Source organism: Thunnus maccoyii, chromosome 20 (assembly GCF_910596095.1).
Source record: "Thunnus maccoyii chromosome 20, fThuMac1.1, whole genome shotgun sequence".
NCBI lineage: Eukaryota > Metazoa > Chordata > Actinopteri > Scombriformes > Scombridae > Thunnus > Thunnus maccoyii.
Genome location: NC_056552.1, coordinates 7,045,978 through 7,073,508, shown reverse-complemented (window position 1 = coordinate 7,073,508; position 27,531 = coordinate 7,045,978). Strand labels below are relative to the sequence as shown.

The window sequence follows — 27,531 nt, the reverse complement described above, 5'->3', positions numbered from 1 at the left end:
TCACACAAATAAGGATATTAACACACAGACCATATAGGGTTGACAATATGATAGTCATTACTTCACTTGTAGATGGACGCTTAGTCTAAATATTTAAAGTTTTGGTCTAAAACTGAATTAGATCCAGGAATATTGCCATTAATGATGCAGGTGAGTAAACAATAAAAGTAATTACTCAATTAGTATTTTTAAATCACCTTCCTGTACTTTATTTGGATACAAATTGATTCTTTGGAAGGATTTAAATATCAGCATAAGCATAAAACCATTTTTACACCAATGTCACCCACCTGATAGAGAAAGTCATCTCTCCCACTAGGTCATTAATCTCAGTGAAACAGTTTCATTAGTGTAATGTAGAGTTTTTCAAAGTGGGAGGCAGGCCTCCCTAGAGGGGCTCCAAACAGTTTCAGGGGAGGCTCATTGAATAGAAATGAAAAAATATGACAGTAGTTATTACATTAGTTATCAAAAGAACAGCCTAACTGTGTGTGATTTGGTTAGAGATAGTTCAGTTAGGTTCAGTTAGTTAGTTTTGTGGAATTTTACTGTTCTTACTGTTTTACTATTTAGAGTCAGAAACTAATAAATGCCTTAGGACAGACTTATTTATGTATTTGGTGTAGTTTGAAGTTATGTCAAACAGCAATATCAGGCTATCTTGGCTCATTTGTTGAGTGTCTATGGGATCAAATAACATAATCATGATCCCATAGGCATCCAGGAATTGAACGAAACCAAGCAAGTAAACTAAGGGGGGTGAGAAGGTGCCTTTTTCCAAGCTTTGTCTGAGGGGAGGCCTACAGTCTCAGACTTCGAAAACCCCTGGTCTAATGTGAAGAGAGACTACAGGAGGCAGTCTGAGATTGTTATAATAATCACCTGTTCATACGTTATCCATAAGCCTGGTCTAAATATAGGCTAAATTGTCAGTACCGAGCAGTAAGCATGAGATCAATATCAACACTCACCACCAGCTTTTATTAGAAGACATTTAAACAGAAAAATTCAAAGAAAACTCTCATAACTTGATGTCTCTAAAACTCATCCAAACAGTATTTCTCCAGAGAAATTCAGGATGATCATTATAATCACTATCAGTTATATAGCTAGATATCTGTTGTAGTGAAGTCCACATAGATATGACATTTTATGAACCAATCATTGCTCACATGAACATTTTGTGGAACAAAAAATAACTCCATAGACAGGATAAAAACAAAAACATAGTTAAGTTGAACTGTACATCGGTTTGCAGTATGAAGGCTAGTTCGATTCATTCCCTGACACCCCCTTGAATTGGTAGGTTTTGTAAAGTTACACATTTTCTCTCATCATTTCTGTACAGTCGGCTTCCTCTCAGACCCTCCAACCCCTTGGATGATATGGCAAATCCCCTGTGTGATGGCAAAGAGAGCGAGAGACACAGAGAAAAGCTGCAAGAGCTACAAGAGCAGTTACAGTAAACACCGTCCAGCCGCCGAGGTTGGAGTAGGGACGTCCTGTGATGATGGTCGGCCTGATCGTCCATATTCATCCCTTTTTGTAATACCGTTAAAGTCCTCTAGATGGTGTCCTTTCTTTCTCTCACTGTGTCCTGCACGTCCAGGCCGCTTAGCAGCACTGCTCAGCTTCAATGAAGCCTTCCTTTTCATGACCCCCAAGCTCGACCTCAGCGTAACTGGAGTGGCAGCCCTGGTTGCGGAACTTCATAGAGGGCCAGTAGTTATTGGTGCGTCGCTACGAACAACAGACAGTAGTTGTTAAAGGCCAGGTAGCAGACCAACATGAGTGTGCTTGTGGGATATCTTTAAACAACAAAATGAAGTGTTTACTCTACAGAAAGCATGACAATGTTTTTGTGGAGCCAGACGTTGTTCTCACCTGCATGAGGTAGAATGGTGGAGCAACTGTCGGGTGTGTGTTGATGTAGTAAACAGCCAGTAAGGTCAGAACTACAAGCAGAACAAGGGCAGCCACTACACCTGTTATGATGGCTGTGTTCTCTGTTATCCCTTTATGGTGTGGAGGGCCTGTCTGTAAATCTGAAAGGAAGGAAAACAGATTGTTGTTAAAACAATTCTGCACAAAAAAGGGTAAAAAAAAAAAAAAAAAAAAAAAGTGGTTTTAACCTTAGATCTACAGACTGACGCATCACTGATATGTATGGTTTGCTTAGATAATATGGGTACAAAAAAGAAAATAATGTGGGATGCAACATAGCTAAATGCATCCACACATGCGCAAAGAAATATTATTTGCGTACACAAGATAAAAAAAAAACATCTCAACACAACAGAAATCTGATTGGTCAGACAACCAATGAAGCCTGAAACAGCCATCAGCCAACCTGTGAATAATCAATGAGACAGTTTAAAGGATGATTCTGGTTTATTCCAACTTGGAACTTATTGTCATAGTTTTGGCGATCATTCCTATTGATGATAATAATACATTGTACTTACCAAAGTAGAAGTTAAGAAAATAAAAAATAAATAAAAATTAAGTTTTATGAAGCCAGATTTATCCTCTACTCTATACTATAGGTTTTTTCAAACCTATAGTTCACTTCTGAAATCAGTGGGTGAGATGGTAAACGAAGTCTTGATGTTTCTTTTAACACGGGGAAAATTTAAGTGAACTAAAATGCGTTACTGCAAGCCACATGAGAACTTTTTCTCCTTTTAGCCAGTTGTGTCTGGGGCGGGACAAAGAATGTTAACAAGGAAGGAGGAAGAAGATCCCGGAAAAGGTCCTATCTACCCAGTATCAAAAATGTAACATACTTCATTGTGCTAGTCCAGGTCAGAACTTGATTCTCTCTCTGGCTAGCTGCTAGCAACTGTTGATTTCACTCATCCACATCCCAGTCTGCAAACCACACTTGGCTACAGGAACTGTTTAGCTCAAGTTCACAAACATGAACCATTGCTGCAATAGCGTGGACAGCCAGTTCTGTATACATTCTTTATCTCGAGGGAAAGTTGAATCCAGATCACTTGGCTGGAGTTTTGGTTTAACCAAACTAATAAAATGTCAATCAAAGCTCCAGTCCAGTGATTATGATTCAACTTTTTCCAGACATGAAACCACCTAGACGATTGAGATGTGGCTTCACTGACATACCTTCACTATATGCTGCCCCCTAGAGTCTGCTTTGGAGAAACTCACCCCTCGTGACAGGCTGGTCCTCGAGCACTGCTGAGGAAGGTGTTGGACCCGGTGAAGACTGGTTAAAGGAGCTCATAGATCCCTCAGGTAATACTGGGTTGTAGTCCTCACATTTGCCTTTTGCCTGAGTGAATGCTCACAGGAATTACTCAAGAAACAATAGAAATAGCCGCTCATTTCGCCAATATATAAATGGGAAAGTTGTCTCACCTCTTCAGGACAGTTGTAATCAAGCCATTCTTGTCTATGCCGGTCGATTCCATCAGAACATCTGAAACTCAGTGGGAGCAAAATGAGAAGAGCCAAGCTCTCTATGGCTTCAAAACAAGATACATCTTTCAAACACTGTGAGAATTTCATATTACCGTTGAAGTGTGTTGCACCAGCCACAATCGGTTGTCAAGTTGGATGTTAGACAGAGTTCACAGGTTGTGTGTTGAAGACAAGCTGGAGGAATCGGATACAAAAACGTTATGGAGTTAAAGTACAGGGGTTTAATAATAAGGCTCGAACTGCAGCTTGTGTAAATACTTACTGGGCAGAAGTGTGAACTCAAAAGCAGATCTGCTAACAATCTTTGTGGTGTCGATCTCAACACGATGATACTCATAGATAGTACGCCGCTTTGCATCTTCAAGACAAATATAAAATCTCAATAAGTTTGTGTTTCTTCTTCACGTGGTTTAAAGGCTACTCTGCTTCACTTGATGTGCACTTGATAATTAAGTAGTGCTGCATGTAGAAGAAAAAAATCTCCTATTTTGTCACAATATTTAACATTTGATAGGTAGACTACGATTTTTTTTTTTTTTTTTGAAGAGAACTGACCTGAGGGCTGTGCGGAGGGGAGATATGCCATGAAAGCATCAGACAGTCCCACTTTCACTGGATGTTCGGTGGAATTAATATTCAACACTGGCACAGGTACCTAAGAAAGAAGGACAGAGTTTGTTTTAATATGGAATGTAACCTTAGGATTGTTTCCTCTTGGCAAAACCAGTTTAGCTGAAATCAATAACTTACATCCCTGTAGTTGAAAACAATAGTTCCATTTCTGTGGAGGGCTGTCTGGAAAGTAAAAGTTCCTTCAGCCTCTCGGTCCTTTAGCCGCACTTTGTCCCACTGTACCACAAACAGATTACCTGAGCGGGGCAGGATACAGAGGCCGGTCAAAGACAACCAGGAGCTGCCAAAGATGACCAACTTCGCTGAGGAGCTCCCACCTACCGTTGTCCGAGTACCTCACTGTTGAGTTTTTCGAAAAACTGGGGTCAAAGTTGGCCATGAGGGGAGCGATGTACTGCGTGGCAGTCAGCATTCGATGAGTAATCTCCCCCGTGAATATGAACCCTGGGGGGGGGGGAGAGGACAGGAATACAGGTACAGGGGCCAGATGCATAAACGATGCATACGCACAAAAACCATGCATATACCATTTCCCGCACTTAAACTGGTGTTTATAAAAGCAGAATGTGCGGTGAAAATGTGCGCACCTCACGCATTCTTCAGACCAGGCGTACACGTTTTTCTAAAGCGACCTGAGGGTGATGTGATGAGGTGGAGGTGAACTATAAGGTGAGAGACGGAATCTTTTAGTAAAACATTGTTTGTTTATGTTGATTACCAGCAGAACTGATCGTGTGATTGTTTTTTTTGGGTTTACACAGAGATTTGTAAAATGCCAATCAAAGGCACATTTATTAAGGTAACATCAGTTACTTTGTGTGATTAATTTTATCATTTTTTAAAATTTACACAGGAATCAACATTTTATTTTTCTGTTAATATTCTTTTTATGTTATCTTTAGTTGTGTCACACCTTGTAAAGTCGGTTTAGATACGAGAGCTGCAAACTATGATTACATTACTGAGATATCACTGCTCACAATGGTTTACAAGTCCATGTGATGAATTAATGATATGGACGCTATAAAGAGCTGCACAGCCCCGCATAAAGGTCGCGCGTAACGACAGCTGTTCTGGTTGTTGGAGAACCTCGCTGGTGCAACAAAATCGGTGAAATAGCACTTTTTATTTCCCGTTTGTTTCATTGACAGCTGTACAGACTGGTGGAGCATGTTGATATGAAAACAACTGGTCCGGGGCGTGTCTTCACCCATTTATGGCTCATTGTGGGAGTGGAAATGACGCTCGTGCATGTGCGCCAAGTTCCTCCATGACTGAGATTTATAAAACACAACCATGCGTACGCACCGCTTTATAAATCTGACGAACCGATGCATTTGCATATTTCTGGCTTTGTGCGTAAACACAGTTTTAGTCATGAATATACACAGAGTTTTATGCATCTGGCCCCAGATGTTTAAAAATGCTTCATTGATTTCATTCCTACAACCTTTTTCATAACTCTTTTAAGGATTATTGCAGTGCATGTATCAGGCTTGAATCCATTCACTACAAACTGTGTGTACAATACATTACTTTTACATGACAATTTCTGGTTGTGGCTGTTCATCAAGAGCCATAAAGTCAAGTCACAAACATCACCCATGATTGCTTGGTTTAAAAAGACTACTGTTAATCAAACTGCTGATTGTTTAGCACTAATTGTGCAAGTGAATATCATTTTTTCATCCACTGTCCCTTACATATGCAATAACATAAAAGATTTGAGGAACAATCACAGAAATGAAGAATCAACAAATAACTCTTTCTTGATTATTTGCTTCAGGTGAAAAAACCAAAAAAACTATTTAGGACATGCACAGCAATTAAAGGCATCAGAAAATGAAGGCATTTATAGTTAATTAGATGTATTATAGCCTGGTAAACCTGAATATTTCCCCAGGGTAGGACAAAGTCTCCTTCAGCACACTGATGGTCTGATCTGTTTGGAAGAGCAGGGAAAATGAGTGCTGCATTGAAGTAACGTAAAGTAAAACTCACCACCAGTTGCTACGATAATTTGTCTCAAGTAGTGCCCATAGAAAGGGAAATCAAAAGAAAGCGCCACTCTCTGTGAAGAAGAGAAAACATCAGACATGGCTGGGAGTTAAATCAGACGGTTATGTGTGTGTGCATGTGTGTGTGTGCCCCTCTCACTGCTGCCTGTCGGTGTGTATTGGACAGTATGCCGTGGATTCGGACTTGGCTCTTGTGCTGGGCGTTCAGATCTACCCACAAGTCTTCAGTCCGTCTGTCCATTGGACCAAAACTCTGCCATCTGTAGTACCTCTGGGAGTCCTCCTGAAAGAAAGAGGGCACTCGTTAGGAAAGTGAAGTTTTCAAAAAGCATTATTCATGGTGAGATAGTTTAGAGTAGATTAAGTAAACTGAAATCTGTCAATTTGCATTGATAATACATTGATTATTTCACAATTTATATAATTTCGCCATACGATTCTTGAGTTATTGTAAGTTCTAGTTCAGGCTGACCTGACCTGATTTTTCTGAGCAGTATTGCAATTGCGAGTTACAGTAAATTGCGACCATTTTATGCAAAGTAAACATTAGGCCTATTAAACAATATATAGTAGTGTTATCACAAAGTTAGTCCTACAAGACCAGATCTGATAAAATGATGCAGGTATTTGTTGTTGCTTGCTGCTGAGGTAAACCCAGAGAGTGGTGCTTCTTCTCAAGGAAACCATCTCTGGCTGATCGTTAATAGTAGACATCGTCATGCAGAGAGTACATTAACAAGATGAGAGGCAAGAGTTCTGTTGTTTGTGGCTTACAGAATTAATGGCATGTAAAATTGCTGGCAACTTGTCTTTACGCTTTTACACTGTCATACATGTTTTTACAGCTTGTTAAGAAACTGTTAACTGCTAATTCAAATTGCACTCTCTCAAACTGCATTATTGATTTAAAAAAAGATCAATTAAAATGACCAAAATCCATTTTATACAACATTTTTTAACAAAAAGAGGCTACTTGTTGCCTTTGTAGAGCCAATAAATCCTCCTTTTTCTCGATTTTTGAACCCCACACCTGGATGTCCTGAAGTATGTACGTCCTCTTTCACCCATTTTTTTGTAATAGATACATAGATGCATATCAGCCAGAAATCCATTAAAATAAATTAATAATATCTTGACTAGAAACATTCAATTAATTTTTTTCAGGCATGACATGACATGACATTAAATGTCCTTATGAAGATCAGCGTTGGTTCCCAATCTCAATGTCAGGAATTGACATCAGTATAAGGAAAAGCCTTTTTTCTAATTTTCTAATCTTTTCTAATCTTCAAATGAGACAAGCTAAGGGAAAAATTACACTTTGATTGTTACGTTCATAGACATACAACATATAAAAAGGAGTCTAAAGAACAGATTGTTTTGTGTTAAAGGTTGGGAAACACGGCACATCAAGGGATTTGTCTTTACGATTCCACTTGGGGGAGCTGTTTACACATTACACACAATGTTTTGACAATGTGTGCCTGTCTATGTACATATCTCCAGTCTTGATGGCATTATTAATGTATGCCACAGTTCAAGGTGACAGAGAGCAATGGTTTTGGGGTTTGGTGTGGGCTCTGAAAGTGGAGCAGTTAAATGCAGCGCCTCTCCAGCTGCTCCATATACAGCAAATGACCCACTTTTTTCTCCCATCTCCACTGCCTGACACCAGCCTGTGTTTTCTAAAAGGGGGTGGTGTGGGTTTTCTAGATGAAGAGATGGGACCAATCGCACACTTTTCCCTCACAGCTGATTGATTTATTGAAGAGATTTGCAGCAGGCAAGAGGTGGAGGTTCTTCAAATTGGGATCAGACCTCCCTCAAAAACCAGACAGCAGCCGTACAACAGGGCTACCTGTGATCTTGTCCAAGTGAGTCATTCACGAGCAGACACACACACACACACACACACGGGCAGGAGAAGCACATACTCACGCACAGCCACGCTTAAACAAACACTGTAAGTTGGCAGGACAAGGACGTCGTCTGTTTTCAATTTGCAGTGTAGCGGGAGGTTAAAAAAAAAGTACCACACAATTTATTTGGGTTGAATTTTACTCAGGCTGGTTGAAGTGAACACAAGACGCTGGGACATAAGACACAAATAAAACTTCATCTCTCACACACACAGACCTATAAGGTAATGAATGGAAAATGCCACAGGACAAGTCGACCTGACAGGAACTTAATAAATCGACCTCTCATCTTAGAGTTGTGATGTTCCTTCTTTGTCTGAACCTTGACCTTCTCTAGGTTGGAAGAGTAAAGATTATGACCCCAAGTGACCTTTCGGCTCAGTATTATTACAATGATATATCTATAGTCAGGGTTAAAGCTTCTACAATGCACCAAAATAACACCCTGCTTTTTTAGGTTAAACCTAATAATAACCTGCAAGTTACACTTCATTCATTTAGCTGGACACTGTGTTCATGTTCCCTGATTTCTTGTTGGGGGTGGCAGATTTAGTTTTGCTTACTAAATCATGAGAAAGTAACATATCCGTCCCACCCTCTTCTTTTTCTGTGGTGGCAGTGGGATTGCAGTTATAGGAGCAATTACCTAAATTATTTTGTGAAATCTGAAGAAATATGCCAATTTAAGAATTGTTATTTCTGTAACTCGGCTTACAAAAACCTTTGCAGCTGCGTCAATCTTATCCAAGCTTGTCACCAGTTTTTTTACGTAGCAAGGTAGCTAGCTCCACATTCTTCTGGAGGGAGCTGTATCACAGTTTAGGGTAACAGTAGCTGCTCTGCGCTGCTCTCTAGTGGAGTTGGCAAAGTTTACACTCCAGCAACTTGAGCCAAACATGTTACCTACACATTACGTTACGAAACACCTACTCAAACCTACTGTTTGAAAATATGAACAGTATGGCATGAATTACCTGTGTTGCTTGTCCAAGCTTATATTTTCTAAAGTAAACATCCAAAAAGATGTATGTTTCCTTATAATAATGTACCATAATAGCAGATTTAACTAAATATCCCACAATACAAGAACAATGCTACTCCTTTATTTCCATGTTTTCTACATTGATCAGCTGAGGATGCTAACTTTCTCTCTGGGACCTGCTGTAGTTTTCATCTTTGAGCATGATATCATGTAGTCGCCAAGAGCATATTTATGACCCTTTTGCAGAGAGCCAGCTGGACACTTGAGTTTTCAACAAACTCACAAAGTTATCATTAATTAGCAAGCTAGCTACAACTGATAAAATCTACAAGCGACAGTTGGCGTTTCAGCCAGCAAAATTGATGGTTGCCCGCTACGAATGAGAATCCTGCTTTAGTCTGACATCCAGGATCCATTGTTTCAAAGTTCCCTGATCATTTTTGAGTGATAAATCTGCCATTGTTATTATCGTAAACTGCATATGTGCCTTGTGAGAATGGAAAGCTTGACAGGCGTAGCAACTAAAAGAAGGGGGGTTTAGCCAAGGGTCAACTCTTCAGATCTCACCACTGTGCGGGTCATGTTGTCAGGCAGGGGGCTGATATCAACTCCTCCTACTCCTCCTGCTCCTTCAGCCTGTGTGTCCCGGGCTCCTCTGTGTTTGTGTAGAGTCTGCTGGTCCCTCCTGGTTCTGTGTAAACCGGACGGATCCCCATCAGTCCGCAGAGGAGTCAGTGCATCTAGAACAAGACAGTCATTATGGCAACTGAATAGAGTCAACACACCCACATGGACCCTGCAGAGACATCCAGAGCTCAGAACAACTCCATCAACTAACAGATGTCTCTTGAACTCTGTGGGGTCACCTTTTTTTTTTTTTTTTTTTTTTAGTGCCATGTTTTCCTCATGTTGTTGTAATCCTTCATCTGTACCATCAACTCAACATATAAAGCAACTATTTTAAATACCAGCCTTTTTGATGTAGGCGGTTTTGAGAAAACACAATTGAATTCTCTGCTTGATTTCAAAATGTGTGAAAGGAGCTGTAAAAATAATGACAAAATGTTGTTTTTATAAGGAATCGAAATAGTTGTGCCTTTAAACTCTGTGGTCACATCTGTTCTTTATTGGTTACCATAATTTGGGTCATTAACCAGCAGACATGTCCACAGAAAATGAAATGTTTAGAGGTCTTGGAGCAATAACTCACACGATGATAGAAAGAAAACCGCAACTCACAAAACCAGGAAAAAAGATGCATGAGTGCATTTTCTTTTCATCTGTCACGCTGAAGTAGTGCCATGATTTCTTTTTAATTACTGCATTTTAAACTAATAATGTGGCATGTGTGTTTTGGCTGGACTTTGGCTGGTTATTAGTTAATTGTGAAGCATGATACAACCTTAATTTGGCGCCAGTGTTGTGTTTTGGCCAAGTAATCCCTGTGTATATACACAATGCATGTAGAGCTCTGTCTCTGTGTGTGTGTGGATCTACTAAGTGTGTATTCAGGTTTTCATGTCATCTGCTCAACAGATCATCGATGTTTATATTTTTCACATTCACTTTCCTTGAGGAATGTCTTTGTGTTTAGTGGGGACAGTGATGACTCACTTTCCTGTGCACATTTTCAGTCAGCGGAGTTGCGAGGTCAGCAGAATTTACTGAATTTGAGGCATTAAATCCAGTTTGCTGCCTGGATTTTATGTGAGCTGTTAGTTCACTGAATGGGGCTATTAAGTGACAGCATGTTATGAACCCTTTGAGAGAAGGAAATACAAGAGTCAGACTGAGGTACAGGCTCCCCTTTGCCTCTTTCTTTTTTAATTGTGTTTAAAATGGCCAAAATTATGTGGACACCCCGAGTGGGAACTACCACAGCTTGAGCTACCACAGTTCGGAACCGTACCTTATGCTGGCTCCATCTGACGAGTCATTATGGTCTCAATCACTAAATTCAAGTCCTCTAATAAGTGGGGGTGATGATTGACAGTTGCTGCTCCCCCAGGTGCTGGGACTCGCACTGAGTCTATTAGCACAGTCCCTATTAGCACAGTTTAGCTAAAGTAGCTAACATTAGCCTAGCGTTTCTTAACAGGTGCATTCAGAGAACGTTGGGGGGCACTGGAAGCAATATTTGTTAAAGGGGGGGCATTGAGGTTTTCTTGGGGGACGTTTGTGTGTGTCTGTTTTTAATGCCAGTTTAGTGCATTTGAATTCACAGTGCTATCGAGTCTATTTTCCTCCGTTTTATGCCGGTAACTACAGTCAAATTTGGCTCTGAGCACTTTGAAGATGCAGGTGACCCACGCTCAATACTGTACCTGAACACCTCTTGTGTAGACACGGGGAAACTATGCTGAGTCTCTACTGCAGTTTTCTGTCATTTATGGTCGCACTAGCTTCTCGGTCCTCTCCTCTGCTCTATTTGTCAGTGTTTATGTTTAGCTTTGTTTGAATCATATATTAAAATTTGGCAAATTCCTGTGAAGTTAGCTACTGGCTCAAACAGCTCCTCCTCTCAACCAGCAGCAGAGGGAGGAGGACAGAGGACAGGAGGAATGCCTGATAGTGACTGATGTCTTTCTAAATTTCACTCAGTATTTTAATGTTAGGAATACTATTTATTTTACTGACTTTTTCTTTTAAGTGAGATATCATTAAATTTATATGGGGACCTTGCTGATGGAAACATTACTGTTGCTGCTGTAAGAAACTATATTTTGTCATATTGAAAATATAAATCTGTTCTAATCCTGTTTTTTTTTTAAAAAAAAAAAAATAATTCAAAACCCTCACAATTCTTTAGTGATGAAAAAGAACCGATAAAAGTATTGATAAATACTCTTATTTCTTTCTTCTGACGTTTTGTTCAAGAAAAAAATGCCGCAAGTGTTCTGTGAACTTTGGAACAAAGAATCTAGAACAACAATCAAATATTAACAGACAGTATAAATCATTATCAGCTGGATCATAAAGTCTGATGCGTGCCTTTTATTCCAACAATGAAATAAAAAAGTGCTGAGATGGCATTAATGCAGTCTGTTGTATCTCTGTGATATGTGCAAATCGCGCCAAATAAATTGTTTGTGGATAAGACGAAGATAAAATTCTAACCATAGCCGTCCCCACAGCTGTCTAGTGGCGACAGCCTGACTATGGGAGGATGAGAAAATCTGGTTCAAATCCATTCACTATAAGCATGTTTTACCGCTGTTTTGTGATCATTATGTTTAATGGCACACAGTGTGTTTTTTTTAAATAAATATTGTAATGATAACAGTCTAAAATTGTGTGAAATTGCATAGTTTTTAGTCAAATAACATCAAATTCTCTTGGAGGAGGATGCCCAAAACCCTATAACTGGTTATTTTATTTGAATGCTGCAGGTCTGATTATTTAATCAACTGGATAACATCATAAAACAACAACATATCAGCAAAACGGCACAGTTTCCAGTCTCAGCCTCAGACGTTTTCCTCGCTAGGCTGCTCTTGTTTTCCCTTGGAACAATTAATAAGAATGCTTCTTGTTTGGCACCAAATTACCACTCTCTGATTGGCTACTGTTCATGGTCAATAACGAGACCTCATTAAAGATTGTGAAATTTCTAACTGCTGTATTTGTTTAACACTCATAAATATAATTTCTATTTGCAATAATAATTTTTGCTCCCTGCATGGGAAACTAATGATAATGAAATTCAAACTATCCAGTTAAATCAAATCTGTTATTTCAAATCCAATAACATGCTTTTTTAATTATATAACACAAAATAATAATCAACATTAGTATTCAGGGGAGACAATTAGCCTACATTTTAATTGACAGGGGGGCGGTAAGGGACCTGGATAATGGACGCTGGCCCAAATAAGGTTTAGAGCCACTGCATTAGCCCAAGTGTGCAGCGCTCAGTGTTCTAAAGCTAGCGTTAGCAGGGCGTTTCCAGAGTGTGAAAGGCAACACCCTGCACTTCTCATTTGGAAGATCATGGCTCCAAATGGAAAAGATAGCACCAACCATAAGCTGCAACTCTGGGCTTCAAATCAGCTCCAATGCAAACAAATAGGTGATGTCACACCTCACTACCCTATATACAGTCTATGGGACACCCTTAACCCTGTCAACGTACTTTTGTATATTTTAGGCCTGTGAGGTTTTTCATGGTTGGGACTAGTCCCCTTAGTTCCAATTAAGGGAAACCTTAATTCTGTAGCATACAACAATATTTTAGACAATCGTGTGCTTCTACCTTTATGGCAACAGTTTGGGGAAGACCCTTTCCTGTTTCAACATGAGAAAACCCCCATGCACAAATCCACTTCCATAAAGAAATGGTTTTCATAGTTTGGTGTGGAAGACCTTAACTGGCCTGCATAGATCCTTGACCTCAACCCCATCCAACAGCTTAGGGATTTAGGTTGATGAACGACTGCGATCCAGGCCTTATTGCCTAAAATCGCGGCTGACCTGACTAATGCTCTAGTGGCTGAATGGGAGCAAATCTCTGCAGCCAGGTTCCAAAATCAGGAGAAAAACCTTCCCAGAACAATGCAGGCTGTTATAACAGCAGATTAATGCCCATAGTTTTGGGTTCAGCAATCACATAACTGTAATATTTGGGTGTCCACATACTTTTAGCCATATAATGTATTTATTAGATGAGTAGTGAGGAACATTAGTTGTTTTTTAGTTTGCTGTTTGATGCTACAGTGGGTTTATCAGAGCTTTTTTGCTGAAAACAGCTGCTGCTGAAACAGGGTTGATGAGAGCTTCAAGCCGTCAAACCAAAACAATGAGCTGAAAGACGCTAAAACATACAACTGAGGGGAACTTCAGAGTCAGGTGGTAATTCTTTGTGGATTTGTCACTATAAACGGCCCCTTTCACATTACACATCATCGTTTGGTCCATTTGTTAATATAAAAATATTCATTAGTGTAGCTTCAGATAAAGATATATTATCATAAAGACAGATAAAACATTAAATCAAGTGACATTTCTATTATCAGAGAAGTAAAATATAATGAGAAAGAGACTGAAAAGACAAAATGGGACAAGAGAAATTGTAGAGAGGTTATCACACACACAAGGGAGACTGCTCTAATGAGGAATCTTGTTGTACGGTACAGTGGAAGCTATTTCCAAAGCTTCAGAACAAGAGGCTCCTAATAAGGTCAGATTGGCAGGACTCAACATCGCTAAACAGTTGAGGGGGCATCAAACAGCAGGAGGAAGAGCTTTGAGGAGGAGGAGGAACACTCAAGTGGCAGATCAGGGACTAGGCGTTAGCGCCGTGATACCGTACATGATTGTGCATGTATTTTTCTTCTCCCTTTACACTTTATAGGTCACTTTTGGCCTACAAACTTCATGACGAACTTGTTTTCTTTCCTGGATCATCTCATGAGTCAGGCCTTATTGCCGAAAATCATTACCGACCTGACTAATGCTTTAATGGCTGAATAAGAGCAAATCTCTGCAGCCAGGTTTCAAAATCAGGAGAAAAGCCTTCCCAGAAGAGCGCAGGCTGTTAAAACAACAGATTAATGCCCATAGTTTTGGATTAAGTTGTTTAACAATCACATATAATTGTAATGTGTGCGTGTCCACATACTTTCAGCCATATAGTGTATTTATTAGATGAGTAGGTGAGGAACATTAGTCCTTGACTTTTAATTTATGCCTTAATGTGGGTCTAAATTAAGTGCTGGTTCATTTGTCACTGAATTTCTAATTTCTCAGGTATGAGTTTTTCATGAAGGAAATATCTGGTGGCTATTTAGCTGCTAGATGCTCCACTTCAGGCCGTCAAACCAAAACAATGCTGCTGAAAGACGCTAAAACATAGAGCTGAGGGGAACTGCAGAGTCAGGTGATAATTCTTTGTGGGTTTGTCACTACGAGCGGCTGCTTTCACATTATACATAGTCATTTGATCCATTGTTAATATAAAAATATTAGTGCAGCTTGAGATAAAGCTTTATTATTATAAAGACATCGATAAACATTAAATCAAATGGAATTTCTATTATCAGGGACGTAAAATACAGTGAGAAAGAGACTAAAAAGACAAAATGGGACAAGAGAAATTGTAGAGAGGTTATCACACACACAAGGGAGACTGCTCTAATGAGGAATCTTGTTGTACGGTACAGTGGAAACTATTTCCACAGCTTCAGAACAAGAGGCTCCTAATTGGGTCAGATTGGCAGCACTCATCATCGCTAAACAGTTGAGGAGGCGTCAAACAGCAGGAAGAAGAGCTTTGAGGAGGAGGAGGAGGAACACTCAAGTGGCAGATCAGGGACTATGCATCAGTGCAGACATACCGTACATGATTGTGCATGCATCTGTCTTCTCCCTTTACACTCTATAGGTCACTTTTGATCTACAAACTTCATGTTGAACTTGTTTTCTTTCCTGGATCATCTGTTACCCTGACCGACTGTCTGCATGCGGGCCTGGATTAATGTCCAGGGGCTAAAAAGAGTTCAAGAATGGGTCGGGCTTAGCATAAGGACTTGAGTTAAGCAAAGCACGGTAGCGCCAGGGAATGTGCAAACTGGTGCAGATAAACATTCTGGTGACTTTGAAACAGGGCCCAAAAATTAATTGTCTAAAAGGACAGATTTGACATATTTGCCTGTGAATAGCAGTCAGCTTAAGTGTAAATATACCCTTTGCATCCCCCTTTATTAGCACATGATGCATGTATTCTGAAAACCCTCTAAATTTAGTATATTCCTGTTAACTGCCAGGATGGTGTCAGTTTAGTTCTATGCATCCACACAATGTCAGATTTCCTGCTGTTTAATCCCACATATCTTGCAGTGCCAGGAGTGTGGACCTGAAACACAGGCTTATTTTGTTTTCTATGATAAAACAAACATGTCAGCTATTTTGAGGCAATGGCACCTGCGTGGCAACGGTGTCCACTGGTATCTGCCTCCTCAGATGTGTCTGCATTGCAGCAACCACAAATCTAGTGGGTGTTGGGAGTCACATCGAAGTAGGACACAGCATTTTGAGCCATATACAGCGTGCTATGGATATAGAGATTGTGTTCATTCATCCCATTACTGTCTCCCACGCGCCTATTTCCCATTTCCCTGATCTCTTGCTCTCTCTTTGTCTTTTTCCAGAAGCATACAGCAGCTCTGTGGCCTTCTTTCTTTACTTGTTTTTGCTTCTTGTGGAAAATTTGCACTATTTATCCTTATCTATTCTTTCGTTAATCTCTTTTTTTGTTGTTGTTGGACATCAAAGAAACACATTAGGTCACATTTTTATCATTTAAAAGAAGCTTTTGAAGGCCAGACAGGAGCTGAGACAAAAGCTGATGGTCTTTCAGTCTGTTCAGTTGGATTAATTCCAGGGATGAAAAATAAATTTCCTCTGAAAATAATCTCTTTCTGGGTAAATGCACAACACGTTGAAGTTCAAGCAGAGGTGAGGATTCACTGAGGGCACAAAGGCATGTACTTGATTGGGGAAAAGGAAAAGAGAATTAACTTCAGGCCCCACAGAAGAGAACAAAGGGCCAACATCTTTGCTCCAGAGACAGATATGCAGAAGAGAGTGAGCCATTATGTACTGTCCAAACACAGAATGGGAGAGATGATTAAATCTCAAGATAGAAACACAGCCTTCACCTTGTAGCAGTCCTGTTTTGTGCGTTGTTGGCGATTAGACATGGAGTCGGTGTCAGGACCGGGAACAGCAAAGCACCTGCACTCTTCTGGCAAAAGCATCATTAGTGGAATAGTAATCACAACCTGAAGTCACTGCTCTGTGTGTCATCGCAGTTAAGCACAGTGGTTTTATTGTGTTCAGATTTTAAAAAGGGCGATCCATGTTAAAATCAGCCTGGAGCTTATGGCGTGGGTGGAAGCCATTTGGCACCTCACGCTCAGAGGAACAGCAGTAACCATAACACACAATCACAAACACTGGCAGCTGGACTGATAAGCACCCGAAAAGAAAATTAAAAATGCGGTGCTTCGATAAATACGGACAAGTGGATGAAGCTCCAAGTTTAGAAAATGTTTAAGTGAATTATCACGGAGAAGTTGTTGTTTTTTGTTTACATTTGGAGCAGATTTTCCATCTTAAGTGCAGATGACATCTAGTTACAGCTTGCAGATGGTGTCTGCTTTTCAGTGTTGCATCATTTATATTTTTCACAATAGATTATTTTGCAGAGTGTACAGTAGCACCTAGCTAAACCGAATCCTTTCAGAGTCAAAATGCACTATAGTCTGAAGTTTGAAAGACACTTGAAATGACTTGTTAACTGAAGAATCTATCTAACCTGGAAAATCTACAGTTATGTTTCCTTTGGCTAAGATAATAAAACTTTCCGTGGCAACCTAGAAAGAGTTGTGAAAATATTGGTGTTATGGCATTTGTAGCTCATGTCGGCCATTCGTCTGCAACCTCAGGCCCACCGGGCCTATTGATCAGCACAGCCTGTCAGTTTTAGATCAAAACTGTGTTGTAAAGATGCCATCAAGCATGAAACTTTAATGTCAGACAGAAGCCAAAATCTGTAAATGTGAGTGGAGTTGTCTTCGAGTTACTCTGTTAATCTTCTGTCGCTGTGTAGCATTGACAATTTGTAGCAGTTTGCACAGCAGGTGCATTGCATTGTGTTGAAATTATTTAGGTACACACACAGACTTTTATTTAATCTTCGCTGTCTATTACTTGAAAACTGCTTAAATTGTCACCATGATCAGGTTTTGACATATGACATATGATTCAAAAGGAACTGTCCCTCAAATCAAAACAATGCACAATGCTTTGAGGCAATGTCTTCTTGATGCAACATTGGCATAATCAGACATGCTGACTAAGCTCCTTATGTGGAATAGGGGTCCTGGTGACCTGTTGAATATCATGTTCTAGGAGGGGGAACCAGCACGGGGAGGTGGACCAGAGTTTCTTACATAAGAGAGCAAAGTCCCCAGTGGTTTACTGAGTGGGGGAAATAATTTACTTTAATATTGTTAATTAAATTAGGGGTAGGGGTATGCATTTTTGTTTTTATAAACTGCTTTCCAACCCAACCTGTCTTTGCACATGAAGGACATTAATAAAAAGGAATTTCCACAGATAGATTCACATTCACAATTTGATATCCTACATAATGCAGACACAAGTAAGGGCCACCATCCAAACACCAGCATTTATCACAGAAAAATTTCAGACTGAAATCAATTAATGTCAGTGGAATCGCTCACTGAGGCTAAATTATTCTGCAAGGAACTTTTGCGTAGACTTCAACTTTGACACTGAAATTCGTGTTGTTGAACAGTTGCAGATCTATTAGAGAACGGAGAGAAGCATCCAACCTATTTTATGTAACCCTTCCTTAGCCGGAGTTTAAACTGCTCTACAATAGAGATGTGGCATGGTATGCAGTCAGTTGTGAGACTTTGGCCCTTTTCACACCTAGAATTAACATGCGTCTTGTGTGATCTGATCACAAGTGGACAGTTGTTAGTACGTCAGTTCACACCTGACATTAGAATGCGTCTCATGTGACCACTTGTGATCTGATCTCACTTCCCTGCTCTTATATGCAAATAAACACGTACATTATTTCTGTTTGCAAAGACCAAATGCGTTGTTCCTTTTAGCATTCTCTCTTTTTCAACATGACACTGTTGACGCACAAATCAGTACATACTTACTCTTATGCAGATGATGTCAGGTGTGTAGGCGGTCCTTCAATGTGGCCCTGGACACCTTTGCATACATACATCTAAAAGAATGTCATATGTGGCCCAGACCACTTCTGAATGTGGTCTGAGCGGATCTCAGTGTGTCCTCAGTGCATCTTGGGTGCATTCACACCTGTACTTGGAGCTGTCCACTTGTGATCGGATCACCCAAGACATTTTAACGCCAGGTGTGAACAAGGTCTTTGATCCCTCCAATCATAATGAGTGCAGGTTGTCACAACCAAGCTCACCAAGCCTCAAGCACCACCTATTTAGCAAGGAGCTGTGCCACTTTTTGGAGTGAGCAGGCACTCAGATGACATTATCAGGCTGTGGGAAAAGTGCCCAAAATAGAGACACCGCTGTACAAACGGTGAGGCTGACATCTGGTACTGAATCCTGAGTATAGGACACACATTTTAGCGCTGTAGATGAGCGCTGACATTCTGCTGGACTTTGTCGTCTTGTGTTAGGGGGGGATCTGTCTCTCTGGTCTCTGCACTCTGTGTCAGGTTGTCTTCTGCAGAGCTAGGGTCCTGATCAGAGGAAGTGGGACCACAGGAGAGGCCAGATAAACTGGAGCACCACTGATTGTTGGAGGAGGAGCGGCAGCAGAAGAACGGGGGCTGGCTAAAAATAATATATCTCCAAGGAGAACAAAAATACACACATACAGACACACACACACACACACACACACACACACAGAGGAAGGCAGAGGTGTACACAGCATACAGGTTACAGGATAAACTGTACAGGAGATGTACTGAACAACCAAGCGCACAATATTTGGGGTGATTAGACACAGTTTGAGATGAAATAAATCAAGAAAGAACTGCAAAAAAAACTCTTTAAATGTATTCTAGACACATCTGCTGCACTCATTGACTTTTTCTACTTTTATAAAATGCCTGCTGGAATAAAAGCACAAGTCATAATTGAAATGACTGGCTAGCCTCAAATATTTATCTGCTAAAAAGCAACATTTCCAACCACATGATCTGTATTTTTCAAGCAAATGAACACCAGACACTTGCTTTCTCAAATCAGAAATCTGGAGGTTTCGTACCCTAAAATAATCCAGACCTACACATAGCCCTTCATGTGCTTCCTGTGGCTGACAGAAAGAAATATCAGGGGACCTGTTAGCTTCACACACGCACACACACACATGCACACACTTGCAATTCCACCAAAAAAGTGCCCAAAAACTATTTTCAAGCCTGCCTGGTGCTTGAGTTAGTGGCAAGGAATTCAGGTCAGATAATATTTCTTTTAACTTTCCAAGGTTTCAGACTTCTGGGAACCCATCTGTGCAGCGCTATTTTTAATAAAGGCAGTCAAAAGAAGTACATGTGAATACCTGCATGAATTTGGCATTGAAGAAAAGGGGGCTTACCTTCACGCTCTTGAGCCCACACTCTCCCCAGTTCAGCCTGGGAGAGACAGATGAGGAGAACAGCATAAAGCCCCATGTCCAGCTGACTCTTCTCCCTCCGTCCCCAACTCTTTATCACTCCTCTTCTTCTTCTTCTTCTTCTTCTTCTTCTCCCCTGCTTCCCTTCTTGCTTCGCTGGAAGAACGGGGCGCCTCGCACTCCTCCACTCCCCCGCCTTTCGTTCCTCTCTCTTCGCCTTATGCTCTCCCACACACCTCACCTTTCTCCTCACCTCAGCCAAGGTTTACTGTTTTTCTCTCCTCCTCTGTCTCTCTCTTCTCCAATTTATGTCCTTGTTTAGCCCTCAGAATGACTTCTAGGAGGACAGATACATGGCAGCAGAGGAGTTGACAAACAGCTCAAGTGTTGCTTAGTGAGGAGTTGTCTTCTCTTTCCTCTCACTTTTCTCCAGTATTTTCTGTTCCTTATTTTCTGTTCCTTGATCTTCACTCCTTCCTCCTCACTCCCCCCTCTGTCTGTCTCTCTTCGTCTCTCTCCTTGTGTTTGTCTCTGTTTCTCTGTCAAACAGAACTCTGGGGTTTTTAAAGACTTCCCTTCAGAGGAAATTTTTATATATTTCTACATTTTTTTTTCTTACTCACCAAACAAAAAAAAAAAAAGAAAGAAAGAAAAGGGGTTGGAGTTGGGAGGAGCATGTCTCCCTCATGTGGAAGCATGTTGAACCAAAACAAATGTGATAGTTTAATGGTTGTTATTTTGACAAAAGCCTCCTGTGTGGTGTGTTTGAAAAAATATTACATGGATTGATGCGGTTTGTATGTTTTATTTTTTTCTATTTTACAACTGAATATGGGTTTATTATGAACATTTTTCCCTTTTTTTTGTCATTCCATGGCTGAAAATGAAACGATGCACTGAAAATCCAGCTGTCATTCATACACAGAGAGGACACAGGATTGTTTTAGAGGCTGTTGGTGTTGTCAGGGTTTATTTCGATTCACAACTGCACTCAGGAGTCGCTCCTGCTCATATGAATTGAATTAACTGAAGTGTACCAGACCTGTTTTCCCATCTGTAATTCTCATAACTCTATCTACCATCGGATAGAGTTTTTATCATGTTGTTGTTGCATAAATGATCCCCTAACCAGCATTTTTGTTTTATTTTTTTTATTTTACAGTCTCAGCAATGTCCTTAAACAGCCAGGCAGTGAAGTGTTTAGCAAATGTTACCTAAACAGGAGTAAATAGTGCATTTGTTGGGGACTATTTTCAGCCGCAGATTAATACAGTGAGTATTTATGAGACTGTCACTCCCAAGAAGAACGACACAACAGGTCGTAACGTCAGTCGCCCAAAAATGACATATAGTTAAGTTTGAGTGACAGATGCCATCTAGCAGCTGTAGTTATTATGACCTGGGGCAGTGGTGCAGTTGAGACGACATCTATATACGTTGACAGATTTCCTCATTCAGAGGTGGTGGGTTGGGTGGATGTCTGAACTCAACTTTGGACTTTGCCACATGAGGCCGCTGTTTGTTTCCCGCAGCCATTTGCAAGTGACAATCTTCTAAAAACTGTAACTACGATTGTCCCCTAACGATAATCCTGTGGTTATTATTGTTAACTATAAGGAACTTTAACTCACACCAAATGCTTCTCTAATCTTAACAAAGTGATCATTTTAACCCAAATCTTTCCCTAAACCTAACCAAATGGTTTTTGTGCCTAAACCTAACCAGACCTTATTGTCACATCATTATTTTTTAACAGTGATGTTTTAAATGGTTTTGGAACGCACAGACAAATGATTTTGGTGTGTCATTCTTGGGTGCATAGTCAACAGCGTATTTGGTCGTTTAATTTGGAGGACTTGTCAGTATTTACAGCAGCAGGATGGTTTATGTGGGATTGACTCAAAATAAACTACTGTGCTTATGTTCATGGTAAAGAAGCAACATGTCACCCACTGCAGAGGTGTGATTAATTGATGTGTTTTTAATCTTTTTTGGACAATGGAGCTGTATAGCTCAGAGGAATAATCTATTTCAGGCTTTGGCTACATAGACGATATTTGTTTGTGGGATAAACTCAGCGTTGGTTTTGATTTTTCTTTTCATCGGATTTGTTGACAATAAGGAAAACACAGAATATAACCACCAGAACCACCAGATCTCCCGGTGGGATGGGATGATGAAATATCTGTATCAAATTTTGACACATACAGTTGTTCACAACACTTGACAATGAAATATGTTTTGAGCTCCCCTGATGTTTCTCTAATGTTTCTGTCCATTCCTTGATATTCACTCTAGCAGTCAATCTTATGTTCATGTGGACAGGTAGGAGACAAGGCATCGTGCTGTGCTTTGTAGAAAAGGAACAGGCTTTGTCAAATTCTTACACAGCTGCTGTGGATGATAAAATGTGCCTCCACAGAGGTCAGAAAATCCCTGCACAAGACTTCATTCTGTACCAGAATACACCCAAAATAATATGGTGCATAAAAATACATGTACAGACATAAAACAGGCCAAAACTATACCAAACAGTTTAGGAGCCTATAGCTAGTACTATTCCATTTGGGGAGTTATTTCTTTCTTTAAATTTCTAAATTCCTGTCTGTGATTTTTTTGAGCTTCATCTGTGTGTGGGAGTGTTTTTTTCCCTCATGTGTCTGGGTTTACTTACTCCTTACTTGTTCATGAGATGCCACTATTAGGCCAGAACTCTGAATGAGTTTTGGCATTCCAGTAACAACACAGATGTGCTAGTCGAACTTTGACATCAGTGGGAGTTTTTGATTGAAAATGTGTTCAGAGACAGACTAAACATGTAGGTCCAATGTTCTAGTCTGAACTTGCTCTCATGCGTGTATCATGTATAAAAAGTACATTCGCTAATTTTGTTACGACATCCGATATCGTTGCCAAACCTCAGAATTTCCTGCTGACTCAGTGTTGATGTTTTGAAACTCAGCTGCGAACTGTTTTAAGTTTCAAAAAGTTAGGGGAAATCCTTGAAACTTCAGCCGTTGTTGATTTGGAGACACCTGTGTCTCGTAAATATAAAGTTCCCAGTGTTCTGTTCCAAATTAATTGACGTGTATTGACCACTGGAGGCAGCAAACACTTCTTGAGCAGCTACTCTGTTAGAAATGCAACAGAAAGTCAATAATGTTGTGTCGCTTTTTGCAAATCCTTCTGATATAAAGCACCAGAAATGACCATATTTCATTTTGTAGATGCTTCAGAGCTCACCTTGCGACAAATGCATTAAATTTAAACTAAATTTCTCAATTGTTCCACAATAAAAAACATCTTGTGGTTCACTAGTTGAACACTTTCATTATGAAGCCGCAGCAATAGGAAGTGTTCAATGTTCTTTTCCAAAAGCCCAATTTTTCCCTGTTCGCACTGAAACACAAGGTTGTGGTTTTTAGATTCATCCACTCTGGAGACGGGTTTTCAAAAAGCTCTGTTTTTAGATGTGAAAAATATTGGCTTAGTGTGGATGTACTCTAAAGATGTGTCCAAAATCACTTCCTCATAGTGCTTGCTAACATTACTCTCCACCATTTTATTTGAATGTCTGAATTCTGAGCGGGAATTGTATGCTCAGTATCTCTCTACTACCTGTAGGCTCTTTTTTACAGAGATCCTGCATTATAGCTGTAAAGAAGATCCATCATTAAGTCGCTTTGCTTGTTTACGCTGAATCAAACAAAGCTGGCATAATGCCGTCCCTGTGTGTGCTTTAACATAGCATGCTAGCGTTCAAGATTCACAACAGTGTCACCTCCCTGTCCGCCACGCTGGCTGTCCCTTTTACACACACAGTCCATCCGGCTCTGTGACTACCTCTGGATCCGGCTTATTGACAGAGCAACTCTACTCCCCCATACTGTGTCCGTACCTTTTTATACAGAACAGCGAGGCAGAATAAAGGCGCAGCGTTCCCGCTGTAAACAGGCTGTATAAAAGGAGCTTTTTAACTGCCCATTCAGTGATGGGCAGTTAATATTATAGGCTCTCCCAATGGTTTTGATTTTTTTTGTCATCATATTGGTTCCAAAATAGGCCTGTATGTTGGTGTTAACATGCTTCCATCTATCTGATTATTTTTTGACATCCTTACTTTTCACACAAAAGTCAAATTTCACACCAAGCTGTTTTTTGTTTGTTTGTTTTTTTTTTTAAACTCTTTGAATGAAAACTCTTAGATCCACTTAAAATTACAATCCCAGATTCAATTTAAATCATGGGATGTTTGCCAAAAAAGCCAGAAGAGGGCATGTAATCCATTGGCATGGATTATGAATCGAAGGGCACAGTTTACATTGATTGATTGAATTGTTTAAGTGTCCTGCACCTTTCTGGTGCTCAGCCCATATGGGCTTACAAGACACTAGACAGTAATAACCAGGATGGCCACTTGGCAGATCATAATATACAATTCCACAAATTCAGAAACGAGAGCATTTCGGAACATTTAGTTACATGGGAGGAAAGTCCCATTATGATGGATACAGTGTTCTCTGTCAGCTGCCAAGCATCTCCTATAAATCTCGCTAGAACAAAAATCTTCATATTAAAAAGCCAACTCAACACATCAGACAACCAAAACAAACCAGGGTTTTTCATTTGGATATTTTCAAACAAACAATTCCTCAAGTCATTGTACAAAGGGCAATTAAATACAAAACGAAATTCATCCTCGACAGCACCAAGATCACAAAAAACACATAAATGTTTTCGGGAATATATTTATATCTGCCTACTTCAATCACCAGTGGTAAAGTACTAGTTCTTAACTGAGCACACAAGGACCTTTGCCTTCTCTGTAAATGTAGCTTTATATATGGTTCTGTACAATAATCGTCTTTGTTTTGAATGTAGTTTCTAAGCTTTGGCTTCTTACAAATATCTTCCTTCCCTACCCTTATAGATCTTTAATATTTTTTGTTTGACTGTATTTATATTACACTGCAAGTTATTCCTGAAAGTAAAAGTCAAATCAGAAAGAGAAAATATTGCAGCAACCTCTCCCGACCAAGGATAATTGTGTGTTCGATTATAAATCCGTTTCACGGATTTACACATTAAGTTTTTTTTTCCTACCATGTGACCCCAGGGGAGCTCTTACTTAAGACATTTGATGTTGTTTTTCCTTTAATTTGTCACCCATTTGTGGATAGAAAAAGTTTTAGCAAAACAATTGAAACCAAACAAAGCTTGTAACCCAAGTGATGCATTGATCCAATTATAGCAACGTCATTGGGATTTAATTTTCACAGGAAAAATGTGGTCAAACGTCACAGCAGAGAGGGAGAGTACTAATTTTCTCGGGGTTGGAGTGCCAAAAAGCTACATAACACACACACAACTAAAAGCACAAGGGGGATTCACAGTTGCACTGAATCATGATGAGGAGTCAAGAAAGACAGATGGGCAGAAGAAGTGGAAAAGGAACCTCTCAAATCCATCGCCCCACAAAGTATGTTTTCTCCTGTGATCCTGAATATTTGACAGGCCGGTTTCCTTGAATACCATTTGCTGTGATTTTAAAATCATAACAGTGGGGAATGGCTTGATTTGCAACTATTGGCCTGCAGTGACCCTTGCTCCAGATTCTCGTCTTCCTTTTTTTTTTTTTTTTTTTACCTGGCACAAAGAAGACACAGGGCTGTTTCCCATTATAGTGGGAGTCACACTCCTCTGTCTTGTTCCAATTGGAAACAGGTTATAGAGAACATTATTTAAACCTGACCAGAAATGCAGTTCAAACCTCTGAGGCTAAAATAAAAGACAGCTTTGGTTATACTGTATTTAATGATGAGGTAGTGCATTTATCTATTGATCTATTTGTCTATGGACCCAAAACAATGAACACGTTTTATTGTGATTAATGTTAACACTACAAGTTCTTGTCAAAAAATGTGTTTTTAAAGGATTACTGCCATCATGTCTAAATAATCGTAAAGGACAGATGTGGAGTCAGCAAGCCAGGCTTATTGCCATTACTGGAAACTGACAAGCCATTACATGTAGTGGTTTCCTTGTGTTTGAGCTGGGCACATGGCATACTTGTCCACTCCAAAATGAATCAAATTCAAGATCTTTGTTGTAAGTCATCCCTTTTACTTGTTTTCACTGTTTTCTGCATTAAAATATAGCAAAAAACAGTCAAGGTTTCTACCTTTAGATCTCTAAAACAGCAGTGACCCATTTACAAATAACCTGACAATGAACATTAAGTGTCATTAACTTTATTGTTGGAGAGACAGATGTTAACACAGATAAAGATACCTCACTTTTGAGACAATCCACAGTTAGTGGTTAGAGTAGACATTACTGCATCATTCCAGACTGATTGGTTAAGGGAACTCAACTATTGACTGTGATGACAAAGTAACCAAAAGAAGTACTTCAATTTTTGTAATAAGTCTGAGAAAGGCTGATAAATATTGCACATAATTTTGTGATACTGTAGGGATTGATCGGGCTGCATCAAGAATTTATAGTCAAGAAGTGGCCCAGTGTATTCTGGTTCACACGGATACAATATCAATATTGGACGATTCTTCAGAATCACATAATGTTAAGTGCCAAGGTTTTTCAAATTCTTTCTGTCTACAATAAGAAGAAAGTTAAGATTGGGGGAAGATTGTGGTCATGGCAAATGAACAAGAGCTCATTAGCCATTAATCCTCTCATTTATTCAAAGGTCTACTCCACAAAAGAGAAATGGTTTGCAGACAGGAGAGAAGTGTTGATGGTACAAATACAGATGTTGAATGTGAATGTATTTTCCCGTTAGCATCTGAGCTAACAGACTTCCTAACTTGCTAGCTCAGAGAGCTTTTTCCCTTTTCTGTAATCTTTACTGAAGGAAATAATGTATAATCATAATTCTATTATTATTATTATAGTTGTTAATGTTATTATTATTGCTGTGCATCTTTCTCTCTCTCTCTCTCTCTCTCTCTCTCTCTCTCTCTCTCTCTCTCTCTCTCTCTCAAATTTCTATTCAATTCAGTAAGCTTTATTGGCAAGAATGTCAGATGAACAATATTGCCAAAGCATCAAGGATAATACAATTCATTAAATAAAATATAATCAATGAATAAATACAAAGAACAACAAAATGGCAGAAAACATTAAACATGTGGTTTGTGTGTGTGTTTGTGGTGTTTTCTTTGTTTTTTGGGGGGGCATGTTTGTTTGTGTGTGTTTGTGAAAGATTGTTGGATGATTGAAGATTCGGCCAATCTAACCTTACAATTAGTCCTTAGACCACTGTGTGTGTGTGTGTGTGTGTGTGTGTGTGTGTGTCTATGCTCTACTGTATAATTACATTCACTTTGAATAATCACATATACAGATGAAAAATATTGCCATAACATAA

At 39.7% G+C, this 27,531-nt stretch overlaps 2 protein-coding genes across 10 annotated transcripts in view; one reads left to right on the top strand and one right to left on the bottom strand.

Annotated features, from left to right (window-relative positions):
* LOC121887523 (dickkopf-related protein 3-like) overlaps positions 1-27,531 on the top strand; it is a 36,755-nt gene that overhangs the window by 1,561 nt on the left and 7,663 nt on the right. For 3 of the 8 annotated variants that reach the window (XM_042398336.1, XM_042398337.1, XM_042398342.1), the window contains exon 2: positions 3,150-3,258. The gene's annotated coding sequence lies outside the window, so the exon portion shown is untranslated. Of the gene's footprint in view, positions 1-1,646; positions 1,775-2,688; positions 2,753-3,149; positions 3,259-3,990; positions 4,096-4,308; positions 5,423-6,888; positions 7,970-27,531 lie in introns of those variants that run through there. The other 5 variants (XR_006092986.1, XM_042398339.1, XM_042398338.1 and 2 more) reach the window with 5 other exon arrangements.
* Positions 961-27,085, bottom strand: LOC121887520 (plexin domain-containing protein 1-like). 2 transcript variants are annotated; one of them, XM_042398331.1, is made up of 13 exons: positions 20,124-27,085; positions 9,564-9,736; positions 6,235-6,378; positions 6,079-6,148; positions 4,399-4,521; positions 4,195-4,313; positions 4,000-4,099; positions 3,707-3,802; positions 3,537-3,618; positions 3,382-3,442; positions 3,172-3,295; positions 1,885-2,045; positions 961-1,740 (listed from the first exon to the last, which is right to left on the bottom strand). In XM_042398331.1, the coding sequence occupies exons 1-13, from the start codon at positions 20,197-20,199 to the stop codon at positions 1,615-1,617; spliced, it is 1,455 nt and encodes a 484-aa protein (XP_042254265.1). In that variant the 5' UTR covers positions 20,200-27,085; the 3' UTR covers positions 961-1,614. The 2 variants fall into 2 exon arrangements, with proteins under 2 accessions (XP_042254265.1, XP_042254264.1); XM_042398330.1 differs by lacking the exon at positions 20,124-27,085 and having other exon boundaries at positions 9,564-10,899.

What these genes read in the sequence shown, in the direction of transcription:
- LOC121887520 (XM_042398330.1), bottom strand. Translation starts at nt 9,893, where the DNA reads ATGGCACTAAAAAAAAAAAAAAAAAAAAAAGGTGACCCCACAGAGTTC. An exon ending in AGTGAGGTACTCGGACAACG is followed by an intron (nt 4,314 to 4,398) that starts GTAGGTGGGAGC and finishes TGCCCCGCTCAG; the next exon opens with GTAATCTGTTTGTGGTACAG. An exon ending in CCCCTCCGCACAGCCCTCAG is followed by an intron (nt 3,803 to 3,999) that starts GTCAGTTCTCTT and finishes TTTGTCTTGAAG; the next exon opens with ATGCAAAGCGGCGTACTATC.